The sequence below is a fragment of the Myotis lucifugus genome, unplaced genomic scaffold (genome assembly GCF_000147115.1).
Source record: "Myotis lucifugus unplaced genomic scaffold, Myoluc2.0 scaffold_41, whole genome shotgun sequence".
NCBI classification, from domain to species: domain Eukaryota; kingdom Metazoa; phylum Chordata; class Mammalia; order Chiroptera; family Vespertilionidae; genus Myotis; species Myotis lucifugus.
The window spans coordinates 7843469-7867591 of NW_005871089.1; the positions used below are offsets into that span (position 1 = coordinate 7843469).

The 24123-nt window shown below is 40.0% G+C and overlaps 1 protein-coding gene across 6 annotated transcripts in view; it reads left to right on the forward strand.

The window, feature by feature from the left end:
• The window catches only part of PEAK1 (pseudopodium enriched atypical kinase 1), a 141041-nt gene that overhangs the window by 94264 nt on the left and 22654 nt on the right, over positions 1-24123 (forward strand). For all 6 annotated transcript variants that reach the window (XM_006087920.3, XM_006087919.3, XM_023753159.1 and 3 more), the window contains exon 4: positions 11433-12166. In XM_006087920.3, the coding sequence (XP_006087982.1) occupies positions 11433-12166 (734 nt within the window). The remainder of the gene's footprint in view (positions 1-11432; positions 12167-24123) is intronic.

A 24123-nucleotide genomic window follows, 5' to 3' on the forward strand; every position in this document is an offset into this window, starting at 1 on the left:
TGTTTTATTGCTTAAAGTATTACAAAGGGTATTACATATGTCTCCTTTTTCCCCTCGCCCTTGACAATCTCCTGGCCTCCCCTAGCCCCAGTGTCTTATGTCCATTGGTTATGCTTATATGCATGCATATAAGTCCTTCCGTTGATCTCTTACCCCCCCCCCTTAGGCTCTCCTCCCGCCCCTCAACCCTCCCCGGCTTTCCCGCTGTAGTTTGACAGTCTGTTCGAGGCAGCTCTGCCCCTGTATCTATTTTTGTTCATAAGTTTATAATGATCTTTATTACCCATGAATGAGTGAGATCATGTGGTATTTTTCTTTCATTGACTGGCTTATTTCACTTAGCATAATGCTCTCCAGTTCCATCCATGCCGTTGCAAATGTTAAGAGTTCCTTCTTTTTTACAGCAGCATAGTATTCCATCGTGGAGATGTACCACAGTTTTCTAATCCATTCACCTACTGATGGGCACTTAGGCTGTTTCCAGATCTTAGCAATGGTGAATTGTGCTGCTATGAACATAGGGGTGCATATATCCTTTCTGATTGGTGTTACTAGTTTCTTGGGATATATTCCTAGAAGTGGGATCACAGGGTCAAATGGGAGTTCCATTTCCAGTTTTTTGAGGAAACTCCATACTGTCTTCCAGAGTGGCTGCACCAGTCTGCATTCCCACCAGCAGTGCACGAGGGTTCCTTTTTCTCCACATCTTCGCCAGCACTTGTCCTTTGTTGATTTGTTGATGATAGCCATTCTGACAGGTGTGAGATGGTACCTCATTGTTGTTTTGATTTGCATCTCTCGGATGATTAGTGACTTTTAGCATGTTTTCATATGTCTCTTGGCTTTCTGAATGTCCTCTTTTGAAAGATCTCTATTTAGATCCTTTGCCCATTTTTTGATTGGATTGTTTATCTTCCTTTTGTTAAGTTGTATGAGTTCCCTATGAATTTTGGAGATTAGGCCCTTATCAGATATGACATTGGCAAATATGTTTTCCCAAGCAGTGGGCTTTCTTGTTGTTTTGCTGATGGTTTCTTTTGCTGTGCAGAAGCTTTTTATTTTGATGTAGTCCCATTTGTTCATTTTCTCTTTAGTTTCAAGTGCCCTAGAAGCTGTATCAGTGAAGAAATTGCTTCGGCATATGTCTGAGATTTTGTTGCCTTTGGATTCTTCTAGAATTTTTATGGTTTCCCCTCGTACATTTAAGTCCTTTATCCATTTTGAGTTTATTTTTGTGTATGGTGTAAGTTGGTGGTCTAGTTTCATTTTCTTGCATGTATCTGTCCAATTTTCCCAACACCATTTATTGAAGAAACTATCTAGACTCCACTGTATGTTCTTGCCTCCTTTGTCAAATATTAATTGAGCATATCGGTTCGGGCCAATTTCTGGGCTCTCTATTCTATTCCATTGATCTATATGTCTGTTCTTGTGCCAGTACCAGGCAGTTTTGAAAACAGTGGCTTTGTAATACAGTTTGATATCTGGTATTGAGATCCTACCTACTTTGTTCTTTCTCAGGATCGCTGCAGCTATTCCGGGTCTTTTTTTATTCCAGATGAATTTTTGGAGAGTTCGTTCTAGGCCTGTGAAATATGCCGTTGGTATTTTAATGGGAAGTGCGTTGAATTTATAGATTGCTTTGGGTAGTATGGACATTTTAATGATGTTGATTCTACCAATCTGTGAATATGGTATGTTCTTCCATCTGTTTATGTCTTCCTCTATCTCTTTTTTCAACGTCCTGTAGTTTTCTGAGTAGAGGTCTTTTACCTCTTTAGTTAAGTTTATTCCTAGGTAGCTTAATATTTTTGGTGCGATGGTAAATGGGATTGTTTTTTTAGTCTCTCTTTCTGAAAGTTCACTACTGGTGTATAGAAATGCCTTAGATTTCTTGAGGTTAATTTTGTATCCTGCTACATTGCCAAATTTATGTATTAAGTCTAGTAGTTTTTTGATGGAGTCTTTAGGATTCTGTATGTATAATATCATGTCGTCTGCAAATAAGGACAGTTTTACTTCCTCTTTTCCAATTTGGATGCCTTTTATTTCTTCTTCTTGTCTAATTGCAATGGCTAATACTTCCAGTACTATGTTGAATAGGAGTGGTGAGAGTAGGCATCCCTGTCTTGTTCCTGTTCTTAGGGGAAATGGTGTTAGTTTTTGTCCATTGAGTATGATGTTGGCTGTGGGCTTGTCATATATGGCTTTTATTATGTTGAGGTATGATCCTTCTATTCCCACCTTGCTGAGAGTTTTTATCAAAAATAGGTGTTGGATTTTGTCAAACGCTTTTTCTGCATCAATTGATATGACCATGTGGTTTTTTTCTTTCAATTTGTTTATGTGGTGTATCACGTTTATTGATTTTCGGATATTGTACCATCCTTGCATCCCTGGGATAAATCCTACTTGGTCATGGTGTATGATCTCTGATGTACTGCTGGATCCGATTTGCTAAGATTTTGTTGAGGATTTTGGCATCTATGTTCATGAGGGATATTGGCCTGTAATTCTCTTTCATTGTGTTGTCTTTACCTGGTTTTGGTATTAGGGTGATGCTGGCTTCATAGAATGAGCTGGGAAGTGTTCATTCCTCTTGAATTTTTTGTAGTAGTCTGAGGAGGATAGGTTTTAGTTCTTCCTGGAATATTTGGTAAAACTCCCCTGTGAAGCCTTCTGGTCCTGGGCTTTTGTTTGCTGGAAGCTTTTTAATGACTGTTTCAATTTCTTCCATAGTTATTGGCCTATTGAGATTTTTAGATTCTTCCTGATTGAATTTTGGAATGTTGTATTTTTCTAGGAATTTGTCCATTTCCTCCAGGTTGTCTAGTTTGTTGGAGTAGAGCTGTCCATAGTATTTTTTAACAATCATTTGTATTTCTGTGGGGTCTGTTGTTATTTCGCCTCTATCTTTTCTGATTTGGTTTATTTGGGTCCTCTCTCTTTGCTTCTTGGTGAGCCTGGCTAGAGGTTTGTCAATCTTTTTTATCCTTTCAAAGAACCAGCTCTTGGTTTCATTGATTTTCTGTATTGTTTTTTTGGTCTCTATGTCATTTATTTCTGCTCTAATCTTTATTATCTCCTTCCTTCTGCTCACTCTGGGGTTTTCTTGTTGCTCTCTTTCTAATTCGTTGAGTTGTAGAGTTAGATGATTTACTACCATTTTTTCTTGCTTGTTGAGGTAGGCCTATAGAGCTATAAACTTCCCTCTCAGGACTGCTTTCATTGTGTCCCATAGGTTTTGGATTGTTGTGTTTTCATTGTCCTTAGTTTCCAGGATGTTTTTAATTTCTTCTTTGATCTCATTGGTAACCCAATCAATATTTAATAACATGCTATTCAGCTTCCAAGTGTTTGAGTATTTTGGGTTGTTTTTATTGTAGTTTATTTCTAATATTATGCCATCGTGGTCTGAGAAGATGGTTGGTATGATTTCAATCTTCTTGAATTTGGGGAGACTTTGTTTGTGACCCAATATGTGGTCTATTTTTGAATCTGTCCCATGAGCACTTGAGTGGAATGTATATTCCGTGGCTTTGGGGTGAAGTGTTCTGAAGATGTCAATTAAGTCCATCTCATCTAGTGAGTAATTTAGGATTGCTGTTTCTTTGCTGATTGTTTGTCTAGAGGATTTATCCAGTGATGTCAGTGGTGTATTAAAGTCCCCTACTATGATTGTATTGTTGTTGATCTCTCCTTTGATATCTTCCAGGAGTTTTTTTTATGTATTTGGGTGCTCCTGCATTGGGTCCATATATGTTTATCAGGGTTATATCTTCTTGTTGTATTGATCCCTTTAGTATTATCTCTTCCTTATCTCTTGTTATGATCTCTTCCTTATCTCTTGTTATTGATCCCTTTAGTATTATCTCTTCCTTATCTCTTGTTATGGCCTTCACTTTGAGGTCTATTTTGTCCGATATAAGTATTGCTACCCCAGCTTTCTTTTCCTTTCCATTTGCCTGAAAGATATTTTTTCATCCCTTCACTTTCAGTCTGTGTGAGTCCCTTCTTCTGAGGTGGGTCTCTTGTAGACAGCAAATGTATGGGTCATGGTTTTTTATCCATTCAGCCACTCGATGTCTTTTGGTTGGAGCATTTAGTCCGTTTACATTTAAAGTTATTATTGAAAGGTACTTGTTTGTAGCCATTTCTTTTTTGTGTGGCTGTTTTCTATCTGAGCTTTTTATTTCTTCTTTTTACACCAGTCCCTTTAGCGTTTCCTGCATTGCTGGCGTGGTGGTGATTAACTCCCTTAGGCTTTTTTTGTCTGTGAAGCTTCTTATTTCCCCTTCAATTTTGAATGACAGCCTTGCTGGATAGAGTATTCTTGGATTCAGTCCTTTGCTTTGCATCACTTTGTAAATTTCTGTCCATTCTTTTCTGGCCTGATGTGTTTCTGTTGAGAAATCATTTGATAATCTGATGGGGGATCCTTTGTAGGTAACTCTCTGTTTCTCTCTTGCAGCCTTTAAGATTCTCTCTTTGTCTTGTACATTTGCCATCGTTATTATGACGTGTCTTGGTGTGGGTCTTTTGGGGTTCATCTTGCCTGGGACTCTCTGTACTTGTGTAACTTTTTTCTTCCCCATATCTGGGAAGTTTTCTGTCATTATTTCTTCAAATAGATTTTCTAATCCTTGCTGCTCTTCTTGTCCTTCTTGCAGCCCTATTATGCGTATGTTACTTCGTTTCATGTTGTCCCGAAGCTCCCTTAGGCTCTCCTCCTTTTTTCTCCAGTTGCTGTTCAGATTGAGCTTGTTTCTCTGCCTTATCTTCTAACTCACTAATTTGGTCCTCTGCTTCTTCTAGTCTGCTGTTGAAACTTTCCATGGTGTTTTTGATTGTAGCTATATCACTTTTCATTTCTTCCTGACTCTTGCATAGGTTGTTGATTTTCTCATCCATCAGGTGAATGAATTGTACAACCATTATTCTGAATTCTTTTTCTGTCATGTTGCATGCTTCAACTTCATTAATTTCCTTTCTTGGCGACTCCTCATTGTCTTTCCTCTGGGTGTTGTGTCATCCCTTCATTCTGATTATCTCCTGATGATTCAAATGTCGAGTTGCGTGGGCCTGGGCCGTGTGCAGTGGGAGCCTCCCACCACCCTAGTGTCACTGAAGAGCTCTGACACTAAGATGTGTGGTTGTTGTGGGTTGGTTTGAACCAGGCTCGCTCTGAGTCAGTGTTGCCAGCACTCAATGTGGCCTCGTGCGCGCCCTTAGAATCAGGGACCCTGCCTGCACTGTGCTGAAACAGAGACCCCCCTGGAGCGTGTTGAAAATCAGCACCCCCTAGCGTGCGCCAGGAGTCAGAGTTCCCTAGGAATCCAGTATCAGAGTCTCTGTTGCTTTGCGCGACCTTGCCTTGAGAATCAGGGTCCCTTTGTGCCCTTGCACCAGGAATTGGAGTCACTGGCTCTTAGTATGAATGCACAGGTTATCTGGATCTCAGGCGCAGGTGATAGGAAACACAGTCAAGTCACTGGTGCTTGGTGCTGCCTCCTGCTCAGAGAATCGGGGTCCCTGGGCCTGTGCTCTGTGGGACAAATTCCCGGTGTTTTCCCACAGTTGCTCCCATCCCAGGGCTCCGAATCCGGCAGTGTGTGTAGGATCAGTTCCCGGTGTTCGCAGGAGCGTTTGCTCCCAGCCCAGGACTCCTGAACCCAACCCTAAGTGGGATCGGTTCCAAGGTGCTGGCGCACTTCCAGGCTAAAGTTCCTGTGGCAGTGCTGAGGCCCAGGCAAGGGGTGGGTCTATCAGTTACTATGGTGCTGCCCTTGAGCCTGCGGGAAGGGGGGATGGGCTCTGTTACTCATGGATCTGCCGCGGGGATTTCTGAACTTTTGGTATCTGCAGGTATGAAGCTGTGGTCACAGGTCTCTGTCCCCAGTGGCTGCAGGGTCCTGGTATGCGTCTGAGATCAGACTGGGTGGTGCTGAGGCCAGGATCCTAGTCTCAAGCAGCTCTGTTTCCCAAGATGGTGTGGTCGCTGTGCCCTTGCCGGCTGCCCAGGAGTGTCCGCCTTTTCATTTTCTTGAAATTTTCCTTTGAAGCACAAAAATTTTTAATTTTATGAATTCCAATTTAATTTTTCTTTTGTTGCTTGTGCTTTAGGTGTTATATCTAAGAAACCATTACATAACTTAAGGTAGAAAGTATTTATTTTATGTTTTCTTCTAAGAGTTTTATAATTTTAGCTTTTTGATACATTTTGAGTTAATTTTTATGTTTAGTATGAAGTAGGAGTTAGCTTTGTTCTTTTGTATATAGATATCCAGTTGTCCCAGCACCATTTGCTGAAAAAACTATTTCCCATTGAATTATCTTGGTGTCCTGGTTTAAAATTGATTGACCATAAATACAAGGTTTTATTTCTGGACTCTGAATTCTATTTTATTCATCTATATTTCTATTTCTATGATAGTATTCCTCAATCTTGATTACTGTCGTTTTCAAGTAAGTTTTGAAATCAGTAAATGTGAGTTCGAAAACACTGTTCTCTTTAAAAAAAAGAAAAATTGAGGGTGCCACTTTAGATCCCTTGTATTTCCATGTGAATTTTAGGATCATCCTGTCAATTTCTGCAAGAAAGCTAGCGGAGATATTATAGGAATTACGTTGAATTTTTACAACAATTTGGTAGTATTTCCATCTTAACATACATCTTTTTATTTTTTTAGATCTTTAATTTACTTTTTGCAATGCTTGATAGTTTACAGTGTGTAAATCTCACACGTCTTTTGTTAAGTTTATTCCTAAATACTTTATTCTTTCTGATGATGTTGGAAGTGGAATTGTTTTCTTAACTTAATTTTAAGTTGCTCTTTGCTTGTATATAGAAGTATAATTAATTTTTACATTGATTTTATATTATGTAACCTTACTAAACTCTGCTATATTGGTCCTAACAGTTTTTTGTGGATTCCTTAGCTTTCATATATATAAGATTATGTCACTGGTGAATAGAGATAATTTTTCTTCTCTTCCACTATTTAAATTTTTTTCTTTCCTAGTTTCTTTGTCCAGGTTTTCAGTACAGTGTAGAACAGAAATGACAAGAATGGAAATACTTGTCTTGTTCCTGATTTTAAGCAGGAAATATTCAGTTTTTTACTGTTAAGTATGATATTAGCTCTTGGTTTTTTGTAGGTGCACTTTATCAGGTTGAGGGTGTTCCCTTATTTTCCCATTTTGTTCAGTGTCTCTATCATGAAAATATGTTGGATATTATCAAATGCTTTTTCTGCCTCTATTGAGGTGATCATATGAGGGTTTTTCTCCCTTTTATTCTGTTTGCATGGTATATTCCATCAATTTTCAGATGTTAAACCAACCTTGTATTTTTGGGATAAATACAACTCTGTCATGGTGTATAGCTGTGATTTTCAACCAGTGTGCCACAAGAATTTTAAAACATGCAATACCTGATAATTTAGTCAGGGTTACTAACCTCTTTTGCCTTAGATCAGCGGTTCTCAACCTGTGGGTTGCAACCCCTTTGGGGGTTGAATGACCCTTTCACAGGGGTCGCCTAAGACCATCAGAAAACACATATATAATTACATATTGTTTTTGTGATTAATCACTATGCTTTAATTATGTTCAATTTGTAACAATGAAAATACATCCTGCATATCAAATATTTACATTATGATTCATAACAGTAGCAAAATTACAGTTACGAAGTAGCAACGAAAATAATTTTATGGTTGGGGGTCACCACAACATGAGGGACTGTATTAAAGGGTCACGGCATTAGGAAGGTTGAGAACCACTGCCTTAGATTGTCAAATTTAAAAATGACAACCAATATAGTAATAGCTGTCCAGTGTGAATGCCCTGTCTTGAACCATAAATGTATAGATCATATAATATAGTTTCATCTTATTGGTCATGTCACATAATAAGACTGTGTCTGATTGGTTAATTCTTGGTACCAGAAATCCTTATATACAAGTATAGGCACCTGGTCTTTTAAAAACTCACTTTGGAGCAGAAAAGGTAGATAATTATTTTTTAATCAATCAAAATTATACCTGTTTTTTTCTCAGATCTACAATAAACATATTTTTGGTGTGCCTCAGAATTTTAGTAATCCTAATATATAAAAAGCCAGGGGGCATCAGGACCAAAACAACCAGACCTATGACCGAACAGCAGGCTGCGTGGGGTGATAAGGTCTGCAGGAGGGTTAGTGAGAGACGACCAAATGACTGAATGACAGGCTGCGTAGGGCGACCAGGCCAGCAGGGGTTTAGTGAGGGACCACCAAATGACTGAGGGGAGGGCAGTTGGGGGCATCCAGGCCGGCAGGGGGCAGCGGTTAGGGGTGATCAGGCTGGCAGCGGGGGCAGTTTGGGGCAATCAGGCAGGCAAGCAGGTGAACAGTTAGGAGCCAGCGGTCCTGGATTGTCCTTTTTATATGTTGCTGGATTCAGCTTGCTAGTATTTCATGAGGATTTTTGGGTCTATATACATAAGGGATATTAGTCTCTAGTTTTCTTGTGATGTCTTTATCTGGTTTTTGGTATGTAGGTGATATTGACCACATAGATTCCAAATTAGGAAGTGTTCCTCCCTCCTATTTTTTGGAAGAGTTTGTGAAGGATTGTTTTTTGTTTGTTTGTTTGTTTTGAAATATATTTTTATTGGTTTCAGAGAGGAAGGGAGAGGGAGAGAGAGAAACATCAATGATGAGAGAGAATCATTGATTGGCTGCCTTCTGCACGCCCTCTACTGGAGATCGAGCCCACAACCCAGGCATGTGCCTTTCACTGGAATCAAACCCGAGACCCTTTAGTCCACAGGCTGACACTCTATCTACTGAGCCAAACTGGTAGGGCAAGGATTGGTTTTAATATTTCTTGGTCGAATTTATCACTGAAGCCCTATGGTCCTGGGCTTTTTTGGGGGGGGATTTTTTAAAATTGATAATTCAGAATCTTTCCTTGTTCTACGTACCTATACAAATTTATCACTTTTTCTCTTGCAACCCTAAATATTTATTCCTTACTCATTCAAAAAATATTTATTGAGCATCTATTATATCCTGGCCCTGTTGCTAACATAAAGATACAAAAATGAATAAAACAGACATCCCAGCCCTCTTAGAGTTTAGCATTGTCATATTCTTCCTCTTATTCTCATGCTGTCTATATATACACTAGAGGCCCGGTGCATGAAATTTGTGCCCGGTGCATGAAATTAGGTCTAAACTGGCAGTCACACATCCCTCTCACAATCCGGGACTGCTGGCTCCTAACTGCTCACCTTCCTGCCTGCCTGATTGCCCCTAACTGCCCCCCCCCTGCCAGCCTGGTCACCCCAACTGTCCCCCTATCAGCCTGGTCACCCCACTCAGCCTGCTGTTCAGTCATTTGGTCATCCCTCACTTACCCACTGCCGGCCTGGTCGCCCCACGCAGCCTGCTGTTTAGTCGTTTGGTCATCCTTCACTAACCCCACTGCCGGCCTTGTCGCCCCAAGCAGCCTGATGTTCGGTCATTACTGTGATGACAATTTGCATATTTCTCTATTATTAGTATAAATATTTTTGTTTATATGTAATGTAATCCTTGTTTAAAAAAATTGCTATATACCATTGGTGGAGAAATGGGGTTTTTAGTGTTGCTATATACAGGGTGGAGCAATGGTAGGTTTACAGTTTTTCTTATGGAAAATAATATAATAATTAATAAATAATAATAAAAGAATAAACTGTTCTGTATACCCATAACTGTAAACCTTTTTTTGACCCAACCCTATATATTGTCATAGTTTGTATAAACTATTAGATGTTCTTGAGCAGAGTGGCATGCATGGGAAGTGAAATATATTGTTATTACAATCACAGTTTATATTGGTGCTTACCCTTGGCATTGCTACAAGGACATATTTTTAATTAAACAAACCACCATTTTAGGTCATTATCATCCTCAGGACCATCAGTGCCTTCTATTCTGTCTGATCATCAGTAAGAACATGTATTAGTTCCCTAGGACTGCTGTAACAAAGTACCACAAACTGGGTCACCTGAAACAAGAGAAATTTATTCTCCCACAGTTCTGGAGCTAGGGGCCTGAAATCAAGGTGCTTTCAAGGCCATGTTCCCGCTAGAACTCTGGGTAGAATACTTCTTTATCTCTTCCTAGTATCTTGTGGTAGCCATCAATCTTTGGAGTTCTTGGCTTGCAAATGCATTACTCCAATTTCTGCTTCTGTCATTACTGGTGTTCTCCCTGTGTATCTCTTTTCATGTATCGTTTTGCCTCTTATAAGGATACCAGTCATATTGGATTGGGGCCCACCCTAATGACTTCATCTTAATTTCATCACCTCTAAAAGTACCCTATTTCCAAATAAGGTTACATTCACAGGTACCAGGGATTGGGATTTCAACATATTTTGGGAGAAGGGACATAATTCAACCTGTAATAGAGCACTATGCTCTGTGAGATATTAAGTTGAGGCATCAGTAACATTACTAATTTTAATAGCTTTGAATAAAAGTTTCATGGTATATTTCTCTGTCTTAAAAAAAAAAAAAAGATAATGCTCCCTATCCCATATACAATAAGCCCCGACGATGTCATTGATCACATACATGTCTGTTTTATCTTCTTCTAAGCATAAATACTGGAAAGGAATCAGAAATGATTGGTTCTGTAACTAGGACTTGTCAGAGATGTTCAGAACTAGCATCTCTCAAATCACAGTTTATGTGCCCCCTCCCCAATAAAACAGAATTACATGAGTGTGTGAATAATATTTGGAACAGCTATTAATTGCTTATATATACCACAATCACTGGATCTTATACATAGACCAGTTTAAGCAGTGCCAGAATCCATCACTGTAGTGAAATAAAAGAACGTAGTTTATGAAATCGTATTCATATGTGTTAGATTGAAAATGGCAAGTGTTGTACAGAATATAAGATAACTTTGGGACAAAGTTAAAAGTATAGAATAGTATCTCCTGAGGACCAGTTTAGTGGTCTCATTGTTTTTAATAATGCTCCCCAGTATTTTTTTTACTCATAAATGCTATTATCTCTATTCTTCCACAACGTAATTATTTCAGTTTCTGTGACTCCTTAGTATCCTAGTGTGGTAAATACAGCACTCTTGGGGTCAAGAGTGGAGAATCTGGATTCCTTTTTTAAAACAAAGCCCATCACCCTGTTCCTCTGGCACAGAAATACTGAGACATTTTCACATTTATTGCTCCCACCAAGTATTAAGCTCTACCTTTAATATTTAACTAGTTGTTCATTTGGTTGTTTTCTTCTATTATTTTGAATTAAGGCATTGACTTCTTACATTCTTATGGCCACCTTACTTCTTTTTGCTTAAGTTTCAATTATGTAACAGTAATGAAAACTTTACTTATTCTTTTTTCTTTGTTTGTTTTAAAACAATGCAGGGCAATCTAGAGCAGCTATGATACCTCCCAAGCATCCACGGCAGCCTAAGGGGGCTTTGGATGATGCCATAACCTTTGGTGAGAAAACAGACCAAGAAGCACCTAATGCCTCCCAAGCTGAACCACCCCCACTACCAAAGAAAATGATCTTAAGAGCCAACACAGAGCCAATCTCCAAAGACCTCCAAAAATCCATGGAAACTAGTCTTTGTGTCATGGCTAATCCCACCTATGATATCGATCCCAACTGGGATGCCAGCAGTGCTGGCTCTTCCATCAGTTATGAACTCAAGGGACTGGACACTGAGTCTTATGACTCCTTAGAGAGACCTTTACACAAGGAGCGACCAGCAAACAGCATCTCCAGTTTAACCACTCTAAATATTAAGGATAGATTTTCCAACAGTATGGAGTCCCTGTCCAGTCAACGTGGTCCCTCTTGGAGACAGGGCCAAGGCATCCAGAAGCCACAGAGACATGCACTTTATCGAGGACTTGAGAATCGGGAAGAAGTGGTGGGAAAAATCCGAAACCTTCATACAGATGCCTTAAAGAAATTGGCTATTAAATGTGAAGACCTCTTTATGGCTGGGCAGAAAGACAAACTCCGTTTTGGGATGGACAGCTGGTCAGACTTCAGGCTAACCAATGACAAGCCATGTTGTGAGGCAGGTGATGCAGTTTACTACACAGCTTCATATGCAAAAGATCCACTTAATAGTTACGCAGTCAAGGTAAGAAAATATTATAAATCTGATTCTAAAATCTTATCCAACACACTGTTATTGGGATGGCTTTGTTCTTCTTTCTTCCATTCTTCCACTCGGCAAAATGTTTTTGAGCATCTACCTCATACCAGATATTATAATAAGCAGGGGCCTTATCTAGAGGAGAAAGCAAAGAGAAGGACTTTACAATACAGGATACTGGGTGATAAGATAAGGGTAAACACCATTCTTAGGAGTTTAGAAGGACCTTAACTCAGACTCTAAAGGTCAAAGAAGTCTAAGGCTGCTATACAAATGAGGTCTGTTATTACGTGCCTTCCACTCCATCTTTCTTTTTTTTCTTTTTCTTTTTTTCTTTTTTTTATTGTTTAAAGTATTACAAAGAGTATTACATATGTCTCCTTTTCCCCCCGCTTGACAATCCCCAGCCTCCATTGGTTATGCTTATATGCATGCATACAAGTCCTTCAGTTGATCTCTTATTCACGATACTAATAACCCCAAATAAAGGTGACCACCAGAGCAAAGAGAATTAGGGGATAAGGAAGAAAGAAGAGAAAAAGAAAAAAGAGAAAAAGAAAAGGAGTGCAAAAATGAAGTTGGGAAAAGGAAAAAAAAGTAAGAGAGAAAAGAAAGAGAATGAAATAGAAGAGGGGAAGAAACTATTTCTATGGGGAGAAAACTCCAATAGAACAGCCACTAATCCCAACAAATTCCAGCAACAGATCCCTAGAGATGATTGCAAACTACAAACAATAACTAATATCAAGCGAAGCGAGGGAACACAGAAGCAAAAAAATAACTGGGGGGAAAAAAACCAACAGAAAAATAAAAAGAAAAAGCAAAACAATCTCACAAACAAGCATAAAAAAACCCAATATACTCAACAATCAAGCAAACAACAACAAAACGACAGAGAAAAAAATTTGGATAGTGAAGAAAGAGAAGAGAGAGGTGTATATGGATTTAGAGCAGGGGATTGGAAATTAGATATATAAGTAGGGTGAAACTTTAATAGGGGGTAAAAAGAAGGAATAGGGAAAATCTAAAGCAGGAATAGGGTAAGAGAAACAGGACAACGAAAGGGGAAAAATGAGGAAGAGTGTTTTGGCGTAAAGGTAAAGTTGAGGTAGAGTAAAATCATGCTAAAGGAAAGATAAAAATAGAATGTAGAACACTAATCCCAAAATAAAATAAAGAGAAAATAAAATGACACTATAAAAAAAGGTAAAATGGTAGTAGTAATAATAGTAATTAGAAAGGTAAAATCAAGTGATGAAAAAGAAAAAAAATTAGTTTCTTGAGTAAAAGGTGAAAAAAAAATGTGCAGTAGTGAAGGTCCTTCAATTCCTCTACCCTTCTGTTTGGCACACCTTAGTCCTGTCAGGTATCCAGGAGAGTGTTGAAGTTCCCTGCAATACACTGTTCCTCCTTGTTGTAAACCACAGTCCTGATTTTAAAGCAGGCAGTATTTGTTTCCCAGACTGCCTTTATTTGTGTTTACAGAAGGGTCAGTTTGTGGTTCAGCCCCTGGGTGGCAGTGTTTCTGGATTGACCTCCAAGGCTATAAGTCCTCTCTAGCCAGTAGTTAGGTTTTGTTTTCCCTATCGCACTTAATACTGGTTTGGGAGGGTCGACTGCCCTGGAACTGGTTCTTTGATCGTTACTCCCCGCTCTGATTCCCAGGTTTCACAATAACAACTTTCCCCTGCAGTCTCTGTGAGTGACCCCAATTGGGCGATCCTATGTATTGGGTTTAATAATCAAACACAAAGATTTAAGGGGGAGAGAGGAAAAAAAAAAAGAGCCTGAGAAGGTGCGCGAACTGGCAACCCTCCACCGTCCAGCTCTGTGTGCAGTCTCTTCCGCATGTCCTCTCTCCCCTGGCACTAAGCAGCCGGCACACTGGCAAAATGCGAGGGTGCCTTTTTGCACCCAGTCCAGCTATGGGCTTATTTTTAGAGTTCCCTTCTGCCAGCAGCCCTGCGGGACCCCTTCCACACTCATGGATCACGCTGGCCCCAACGGCCTCGGACTTTGTGGGGCTCAGAGTTCCCCCGCGCGCGTTCCTCTCTCCAACCTGGATTGCAAACTGCACCTTTAGGTGAAATCTGACCTTTCCATGAGGAGGAGCAGGGCTTGTCTGAGTCCACGTCGTCGCGCTGCTTGAGATGATCCCTGGATGCCATGGTTGCAGGGTCTCTGGATGTATATGCTTCGATATCAGCCACTCAAGATGGCGCGGTCTCTGCGGCTGAGCCGGCCGCTCTGAGAGAGATTTCAGCAGCAGTGGAGGCTGCCCATTTAGGGGAGCCCGATCCAGCAGTCTCCAACAGCCCCCTTTCTCCTGGAGTCCTCTGTCTTTCCCGGCTGCAAACTGTCTCCCAGCTGAATCTCCTCTGCCAATTTGGGCTGGATGGTACTGGTTTCAGCTGCTCACCCTATCTGCTCCAGGACAAGGCACAGGACACGTCCGTCTATACCACCGCCATTTTAGATCTCTCCATTTTTCTTTATTCTCTAGCAAATAAGAGACTGTTGTCTTTCCCTGCTCTGTACCTCCTCTGCTTCCTCCATAAATATTTTTATAAAGGAAGATAATCAATATTTGTTAATGTGCCAGTAACTGTGTTAGTGTTATAATTTAATCTTCACATCAGTTTTATGAGGTTAAGATCTTTTTTATCCATTTGACAGATGAAAATAAAGCTCAGAGTGGTGAGCTAATTTTCTTAAGGTCACACAGCTAGAAATTGGTAGAGCTGTATTTAATTACCAATCTCTCTGACTCCACAGCCTACACTTTGTCCATTATGTCACATATTAATTTCTTAATGTATATTGCTCATTCCAGACAACCCACTTTTTTAAGAGGGCTAAAACTCAACTTCAAGAATTCTTGTCCTGTTACATTCACTGTAACAAATTCACTGTCTAAGACTTCATCATTGTAATAAATACAGCATGGTCTTTGTGGTCCAAAACATCTGGGTTCAGATCCTGGCTCTGCCACTTAGTAGCTTTATCACAAGTTGCCTCTCTAAGTCTTAACTTCCTCAGCTTTAAAAAGGGACAGTAATGGTATTTATAGTATTATTTGGCTAAAAGAGAACAAAATGTTCCTGATGAGTACTCATTTATTTCACTGTCACTTAGTTTCTTCAGATGTTACTTTAAGAGAGTGGCAGTAGATGTATTATCACTGCAAACACCTGAAACCCACAGTTTCCTCATTTTTCAGGTGTTTGCAGAGATAATACATCTACTTTGTGGGACTGAGATTAGTGTCAAGTGAGATAATGCATATGAGAGTTTTTAAAAACACAAGTAAGGTTCTTTATTTCCATAATTCTTTTTTACTGATTCTATACACTGGTTCAAAACCAATTAACATACCTAAATGACTTCTGAGTGATAATTTAGCTTAGAAAGACTAGATGGTGTCTTAGTAAATTAATGGATAAGGTAAGCTACTGGCCTTCTCTGTCTGTCAAGACAGAATGTACACCTAGACTAGACCTTTAGCTAGCTACCGTCTGCAATTGCAGCACCTACACCATGGAACTGTCTAGTGCCAATGACAGAGTGACTCTGTGTCTTAGCCCACACTTTTTAAACTGAGGGGTAAACTACAGAGAGAGAATCTGGATTCAAGTTACTATATTACTATTGAACTGAAAAGGCATTTTGAGATTCTGTGTAACACTCAAGAGCTATTATAGCCTGGCCAGTTTGGCTCAGAGGTTGAACGTCAAGCTCTGAAATAGCTCACTGGTTTGATTCCCAATGGTCAGGGCACACACCCGGGTTTTGGACTAGATCCGCAGTAGGGGGCTTTCAAGAGGCAGCCGATCAATGATTCTCTCTCATCATTGATATTTCTGTCTCTCTTCCTCTCCCTTCCTCTCTGAAATCAATAAAACATATATATATACTAGAGGTCCGGTTAAAGAAATTTGTGCACGTCCCTAGGCCTGGCCAGCGATCAGGGCCAATCGGGACCTTCCTTCCCTTGGCTGCCAGCTTGTGCCTTCCTTTGTTCCATGCCGCCACCTGGTGATCAGCGTATGTCATAGTGGGCGGTTGAACTCCTGGTCAGTCGAACTCCTGAGGGGACAATTTGCATATTAGCCTTTTATTATATAGGATGTGTGTGTGTGTGTGTATTTTTTTTTTTAAGAACTATTATATCAATAGGGTTAAGGGCCTCATCTGTCTTGGGCCTTTGTTGCTAAAAGATAAAGTACCTGTTTCAGAAAGGAGCATGTGTTATTTCAAAACAATTGAGAAGTAGGGCTAGACCAGTGATGGCGAACCTTTTGAGCTCGGCGTGTCAGCATTTTGAAAAACCCTAACTTAACTCTGGTGCTGTGTCACATATAGAAATTTTTTGATATTTGTAACCATAGTAAAACAAAGACTTATATTTTTGATATTTATTTTATATATTTAAATGCCATTTAACAAAGAAAAATCAACCAAAAAAATGAGTTCGTGTGCCACCTCTGACACGCATGTCATAGGTTCGCCATCAATGGGCTAGACTAACTTTATGTATTATTGCCATGCAGTCTTGTCTTTTTCCCAAATGAATGATCTGGTATATTTCTTTGCTTATAATGATGCAAGAGCAATGTCCAAAGAACAGGTGGCAACTGGTGATATGTGGGTATATACTGAGTGGCCAGATTATTATGACCACCTGAACTTTGTAGGCAAATTAGCTATAATTTCACACTGAAATTGCTAGAGGGCCAGACCATTATAAATAGGGAAGCAGGTTGTTTACCACAACAGTAGAAGTGATTTTTTTCTGAAGATATGGGTAAACAACATGATTTAACAGCCTTTGAACGTGGGATATATTTGAACGTGAGTGGCCAGATTATTATGACCACCCCATCATTACTTCGTTGGGCCACCTTTTGCCTTCAATACTGCGGCGATTCTTCTTGGCATTGACTCCACAAGATGTTGAAAGGTGATGTGAGGAATCTGACACCATGCCTGATGTATAGCACTGTCCAGTTCTGTGAGATTTGATGGTTGTGGAACCAGCTGCCTGGTGGCTCTTTAACTTCGTCCCACAAATGCTCAATTGGATTGAGATCTGGTGATTGTGGGGGTCACCTAAGCAAGGTGAAGTCTCCCTCATGTTCTTGAAACCACTTCTGCACAATATGAGCACCGTGGCATGGCACATTGTCTTGTTGGAAGAAGCCATCTCCATTGGGATACACCATCAACATGATAGGATGAACTTGATCAGCAACGATACTTAGGTATGTAGTGCTATTCAGACGTTGTTCCACACGAATTAAAAGGCCCAAATCATGCCAGGAAAACATGCCCCAAACCATAACACTGCCCCCACCAGCAGGGTTGTACTCGTGCATGTGGGGTGCATGCTTTCATGCTGTTTCTGCCAAATTCTCACTCTGCCATCTGCATGATGCAACTGGAAACATGATTCATTGGAAGACCACATGACTTTTTCCAATGCTCAACTGTCCAATCCTTGTGTTCCTGTGCGAATTGGAGACGTTTTATCTTGGTAACTGCAGACAGCAAAGGTGTTTGAACAGGCCTTCGGCTTCCATATCCCATATGATGCAGTGTATGGCTAATTTGCCTACAAACGTCAGGTGGTCATAATAATCTGGCCACTCATGTTCATATATACCCACATTCAAAGACTGTTAAATCACGTTGTTTACCCATCTACGTATATAAAAACCATGGGTGGTGTTCATCACGACCGTCAGAACCGAGACCAAGTGGAAGGAAGTCAGTCTTGCAGGGGTTGTCTTGGCAACGGCTGCGCCCTCCCCCAAGCTGTTTCTCGGAGCTGTTTCCTGTAAGGGTGGGGTTTGAGGCAGGAACCTACCCTGGGATGGTGGAGGCATCTCTTTCTAAAGTGTGCCACGCCAGCACAGCCAAGGGTGAACCTGAGTGGGGGCGGCTGAAAGGCTTAGAAAAGACAGACAAGAGAATGAAAGCCGGATCTCGGTGGGACACTGCTTCTCTGAGAGACAGCGACCACGCCCACAGCCATGCCTTTATTTTATAGCAGAAGCTACAAGGCAAAGTAAGGGCATGACCAAGATGTTTACAACATTCTCCTGGGTTTCAATCCTACTCAACTACATGCACCTGAACTTATCAAGCCTACATCACTCAGGCACATGGGGCCATGTGTTCGGACCATAGGTTCAAGCTTACAACTACAGCTGTTGGCTATAATTGTGCTGGGAGGGCCCTGCCCTCCAAGCTGGGACATGGCAATGAGAGGACTGTGCCCTCTCATCGGTCCAAGGCTTGAACCTGTCCAAAACACTGTAGCGGCTCCCCACAATAAAGTTTTAATTCTGTTTCTTTGTTACTAATGTTGTGACCCCACCCCATACAAAGAAACAATTTCCAGAGGATGAGGCCCAGGAATCAGGATTTTAAAAAGATTCCCAGGTGATTCTAATGTGCAGCCAAGGTTGAGAACCACTGCTATAGATAATATTAAAAATATATCTAAACATGCAATTCTTTGTCCAAAAAATGAGCATGTTCAAAAATTAAATGAAGAAAATTTGGATATACTCGATGGAGATTTTCACACATATTTGAGTGATGATTCCACTGATTCCACAGATGATGCTCAAAAGGAAAATTTCCCATCAAATTTCTTAACACTTGGAGTGCGGGTGAATTTCCCGCCAAAATATAAGATGGCTCTGTCTTTTGGTTTTGTTCCATCCACCAAAAGGGTGGATTACAAACAAATATTTGGTAATACGCAGTTACAATCGGCCCGAGTTTACACGTTTCCCGCACTCCACCGCAAATCTATATGAACCGAGTTAAAGACGGCTCCCGCGGAGTACGCGCAATTCACGCGAGCCGACTCAACTCGTTTCCCGCACTCCAAGTGTTAATAGTATTACTCCTTCGGGAATGCCGTGTCATAAATTAAAATTGAAAGTGGATTCAATCATCATGCTATTGAGAAATCTCAATTAGTAATTGGGGTCTTTGTAATGGTACCAGATTTATTATCAAAAGATTACGACCTAACATTATCAAAGCTGAAGTATTAACAGGATCTGCAGAGGGAGAGGCTGTTCTGATTCCAAGAATTAATTTGTCCCCATCTGACACTGGCCTCCCATTTAAATTGATTTGACGACGGTTTCTCGTGATGCCAGCATTTGTGATGACTATTAATAAATCAAAAGGACAAACTCTAGACATAGTAGGCATATTCCTACCTGAACCCATTTTTGCACATGGTCAGTTATATGTTGCTTTCTCTTGAGTTTGAAGAGCATGTGATGTTACAGTTAAAGTTCTAAGTACTTCATCACAAGGGAAATTAGTCAAGCACTCTGAAAGTGTTTTCACTCTTAATGTGGTGTACAGGGAGATATTAGAATAAGTTTAATCACTTTATCAGTCATTGTTTGCATCACTGTTGTTTTTATATCATGTTTCTGTTGTTTTCATATCATGTTTTTGTTGTTTTCATATCATGTTTTTGTCGTTTTTATATCATGCCTCTGTTGTTGTTATATCCTTCTGTTTCTGTTTATTTATTAATAAATTCATATATTATTTTCATATACATTTTACTAATTTCCTTTCATCTCTCACACTTCTATTATAAAGAGCAAATAGCAATATTAAAATATCTCTGCTAATTCCCTTTTTTAAAAAAAATATATTTTATTGATTTTTTACAGAGAGGAAGGGAAAGGGATAGAGAGTTAGAAACATCGATGAGAGAGAAACATAGATCAGCTGCCTCCTGCACACTCCCCATTGGGGATGTGCCCGCAACCAAGGTACATGCCCTTGACCGGAATCAAACCTGGGACCCTTGAGTCCACAGGCCGATGCTCTATCCACTGAGCCAAACTGGTTAGGGCAATTAATTCCCTTTTAATGTGCACGGATTTTGTGCACCAGGCTGCTAGTATCTTCAGAAAAAAATCGCTTCTGTCGTGGTAAACAACCTGCTTCCCTATTTATAATGGTCTGGCCCTCTAGTAACTTCAGTGCGAAATTATAGCTAATTTGCCTACAAACGTCAAGTGGTCATAATAATCTGGCCACTCAGTGTATATGTAAGACATATTTGGAAAAGGATGTCTTACACTAAATGGTGAATATAAATGTCTCTTTGAAGACTATTCAGGCCAAAACTCAACACCCTTAGAGAGAGAAACTACTAGGACACTTCTTTTGCAGAAATAAACAAAAGAGACTAACAGTTTGCTCACACGACTTTTTACTGTTTGTCTTCTTAACACATTGCGGACCAGTAGTTTTATTGCTAGCTTTAACCAGTGGCCAGATAAGTTTCTATTGAGCAAGTACAAAAAAATGTTTTACGTAAATGTTAAAGGCACGCTTTAAAATTAAATACCCATTGCATTTTGAAGTTACTTATTACATGTTCTTACAAGCTAATATCTTTTTAAAGTATGATACTTTATAAAACACTGTGTAATACAAAGCGAGAATTCTCATGATCCGTCCACAGTGTATTAAGATATTCCCTCCCATACTAAAGGAATCTAGAATAGGCTAACCGGTATGACTTTCTTTTGTAAATTTATTTTTCAGCTATAGGTGAATATAATATTATATTTGTTTCAGGTGTACAACAGGTGATTAAACTTCTATATACCTTACAAAGTGATTTTCACTGACTCCTAAGTGTCACAGACTGCAGATCATGGTCCTTCTGCCTGGTGTTGCTTACACCAGTGGGATGAGACAGTATTTAATAAAGCAAGTCAGAAACTTTATTCTTTGGCCAGGGAATGGAAGATTAGCTATGATCTCTTCTCCCCAAATTGGGGGAATTAGGAAAGTCTTATAGGCTGGGGGTAGGGGAGATAGGTGGGTTTAAGGGTACAGATTCCTGAGGAAGGGTAGAGTTTTTAGATTTACAAGAAAGCATGTGCAGTTCTTAAATGTGCTTGGAACATACCTAGCTATACATCTCAAAGTATGTTCATTTTGTTGAAATTCCACCCATGTGCTTGATTTTTAGTATTCTAACAAAGAAAAGTTTGTCCAAACTGTTCTCTTGCGCCTGAACAGTTTGGCTCAGTGGTTGTGAAACTGGTGGGCTGCCTGTCACTACTTGAGTCAATTTAGCAGAAACAGGGTTGAATCATATATGAGCATTTATTCCAGTAATGCCTGCAGTATGGGAGAGCAGCAGGTCATCCACAGAAATCTGCTCTCCACCCCTATAAGCCAGCGGCTTATATGGGGTACAAAGACAAAGATTACATGGGGAAATAGGCAAAAGGATTAAGAATAGTATGCAAATGGGTATAATGGTTACAGTTTACAGACAATGTGGGCTGGGGGTTTGCAAAGGACTGGTGCCCCTGGTTTCTGCTACAGGGTTGTTAATCTTTCCATTTATAATAGGCAGCGCCCAGATGGGGAGGGTGGGCCTCATTTGCAGGTGAGCTCCCAGGACCTTCAGCAACTCCCAACCAGGTTAGAATGTGCTTTCTTTAATCAGAACAAAACAATCCTTTCTGTCTGACACATTTCACTTAGCAGAATACCCTTTAGGTCCATGCATGTCATCATTCTTTCTTATAGCTAAGTAATAATCCATTGTACATATGTCTCACTTCTTCATCCATATTGGTGGGCACTTGGGTTGCATCCATATCTTTGCTACTGTAAATAATCTATATATATAAAAGGCTAAGCGACCGTCCAACTGTCCAACGCTCAATGACCACCAGGGGCAGACACTCCTACCAGTAGCTATGATGCGCATTGACCACCAGGGGGCAGACACTCAACACAAGAGTTGCCGAGCTGCGGTGACTTAGCTAGCAGTGGCAGTTCTTTGGTGACACACCCTGAACCAGAGAGGAGGGAGCCTGATTCTGGGGTGTGTCACCTGAGAACTGCCCTCTCGCAATCTGGGACCCCTCAGGGTATGTCAGAGAGCCAGTTTCGGACCGATCACCGCAGGCCAGGCCGAGGGACCCCACCTACCAGAGGGTCCCACTCACTCTGCAGATGCAACTTTGAGCCACGGCACTGCCCCAAGTGCAGCTGACCAGGCAGGGACCACAGAAGGTTGGCTCTAGGGTGTGTCTGGCCTGTCTTGCCCAGTCCCGCCCTGCCAGCCACCTTCTAATTAAATTCCTTTCAATGTGCATGAATCCGTGCACCAGGGCACTAGTATTACAATGAACATAGGGATGCATATGCCTTTTCGAATTAGTGTTTTGGATTTCTTCGAATATATACCCGGAAGTGGAATTACTGGATCTATGGTAGTTCTATTTTTAATTTTTTGATGAAACTCCATCTTGTTTTCCTAATGTGTGCACCAATTTACAATCCCACCAACAAAGGCCTGTCACTATTTGAGCCAATTTAGCAGAAATAGGATTGAATCATATATGAGCATTTATCCCAATAATGCTGGCAGTATGGGAGAGCAGCAGGTCAACCACAGAAATCTGCTCTACCCCTCCCCATAAGCCAGCTGCTTATATTGGGTGGAAGGGCAGAGATTATGTGGGAAAGTAGGAATTACAGGCAAAAGAAAGTAGGCACGGTATGTGGGCTGCGGGGGGTAGTGCAGAGGGTGTGCGCCTCCAGGACCAGATTGTTTCAGCCATGAGGTTGTAAATCTTTCCATAATGATAGGCAGTTCTCAGAAAAGGAGGATGGACTGCATTCTGATATTAGCTCACATATTCCAGGGCATACAACTCTCAGCCAGGTTAGAATGTGCTTTCTCTAATCAGAACAGAACAATCATGGTTAATAGAGCATGATTAATATTTCTTATAATTATAGCTAGTCCCCAATATTCCATTTCAGCCCCTAACAGTTTTAATTTGCATTTTCCTAATGATTAGTCACATTGAGCATCTTTTCACATGTCTATTGGCCATCTGTATATCCTCTTTGGAGAAGTATCTATTTAGGTCCTCGGCCCATGTTTTAAATAAATAGTTTGATTTTTTGGTGTAGAGTTGTATGCGTTCTTTATAAATTTTGGATATTACTTCCTTATCAGATGTTCATTGGCAGATATGTTCTCCCATTCAGTGGGTTGTCTTTTCATTTTGCTGATGGCTTCCTTTGCTGTGCAAAAACTTTTTAGTTTGATGTAAACCCATTTGTTAATTTTTTCTTTTGTTTTCCTTGCCTCAGGAGATATATCAGAAAAAATATTACTAAGACAAATGTCAAAGAGTTTACTGCCTAAATTTTCTTCTAGTTTTATGGTTTGGGTTTTATATTTAAATCTTTAATCTATTTTGAGTTCATGCATATATATGGTGTAAGAAGGTGGTCTAGTTTTATAATTTTGCATGTATCTGTTTAGTTTTCCTGACACCATTTATTGACTAAACTGTGTTTACATCATTGTATATTCTTGCCTCCTTTGTCTTAATTAATTAACATAAGCATGGGTTTATTTCTAACCTTTCTATTCTGTTCCATTTATCTATTTGTCTGTACTTATGCCAGTACCATTATGTTATGAATACTATAGCCTTGTAGTATATTTTGATATCAGATTGTCTGTTACCTCCAACTTTGTTCTTTCTCAAGATTGCTGTGGCTACTCAGGGTCGTTTGTGTTTGCATATACATTTTTGGAATATTCTAGTTCTGCGAAAAATGCTCCTGGTATTTCGATAGAAATTGTGTTGAACCTATAGATTGTTTTGGATAATATGGACATTTTAATGATGTTAATTCTTCCTATCTATCGGCACAATATATGCTTCCATTTATTTGTATCTTCTTCAGTGTCTTTCATCAGTGTCTTATAATTTTCTGAGTACAGGTCTTTTACCCCCCTTGGTTAAATTTATTCCTAGATATTTTTTAATGTAATTGTAAATGGGATTATTTTTTTATTTTCCTATCTTGAAAGTTCATTATTGGTATATAAATATGCA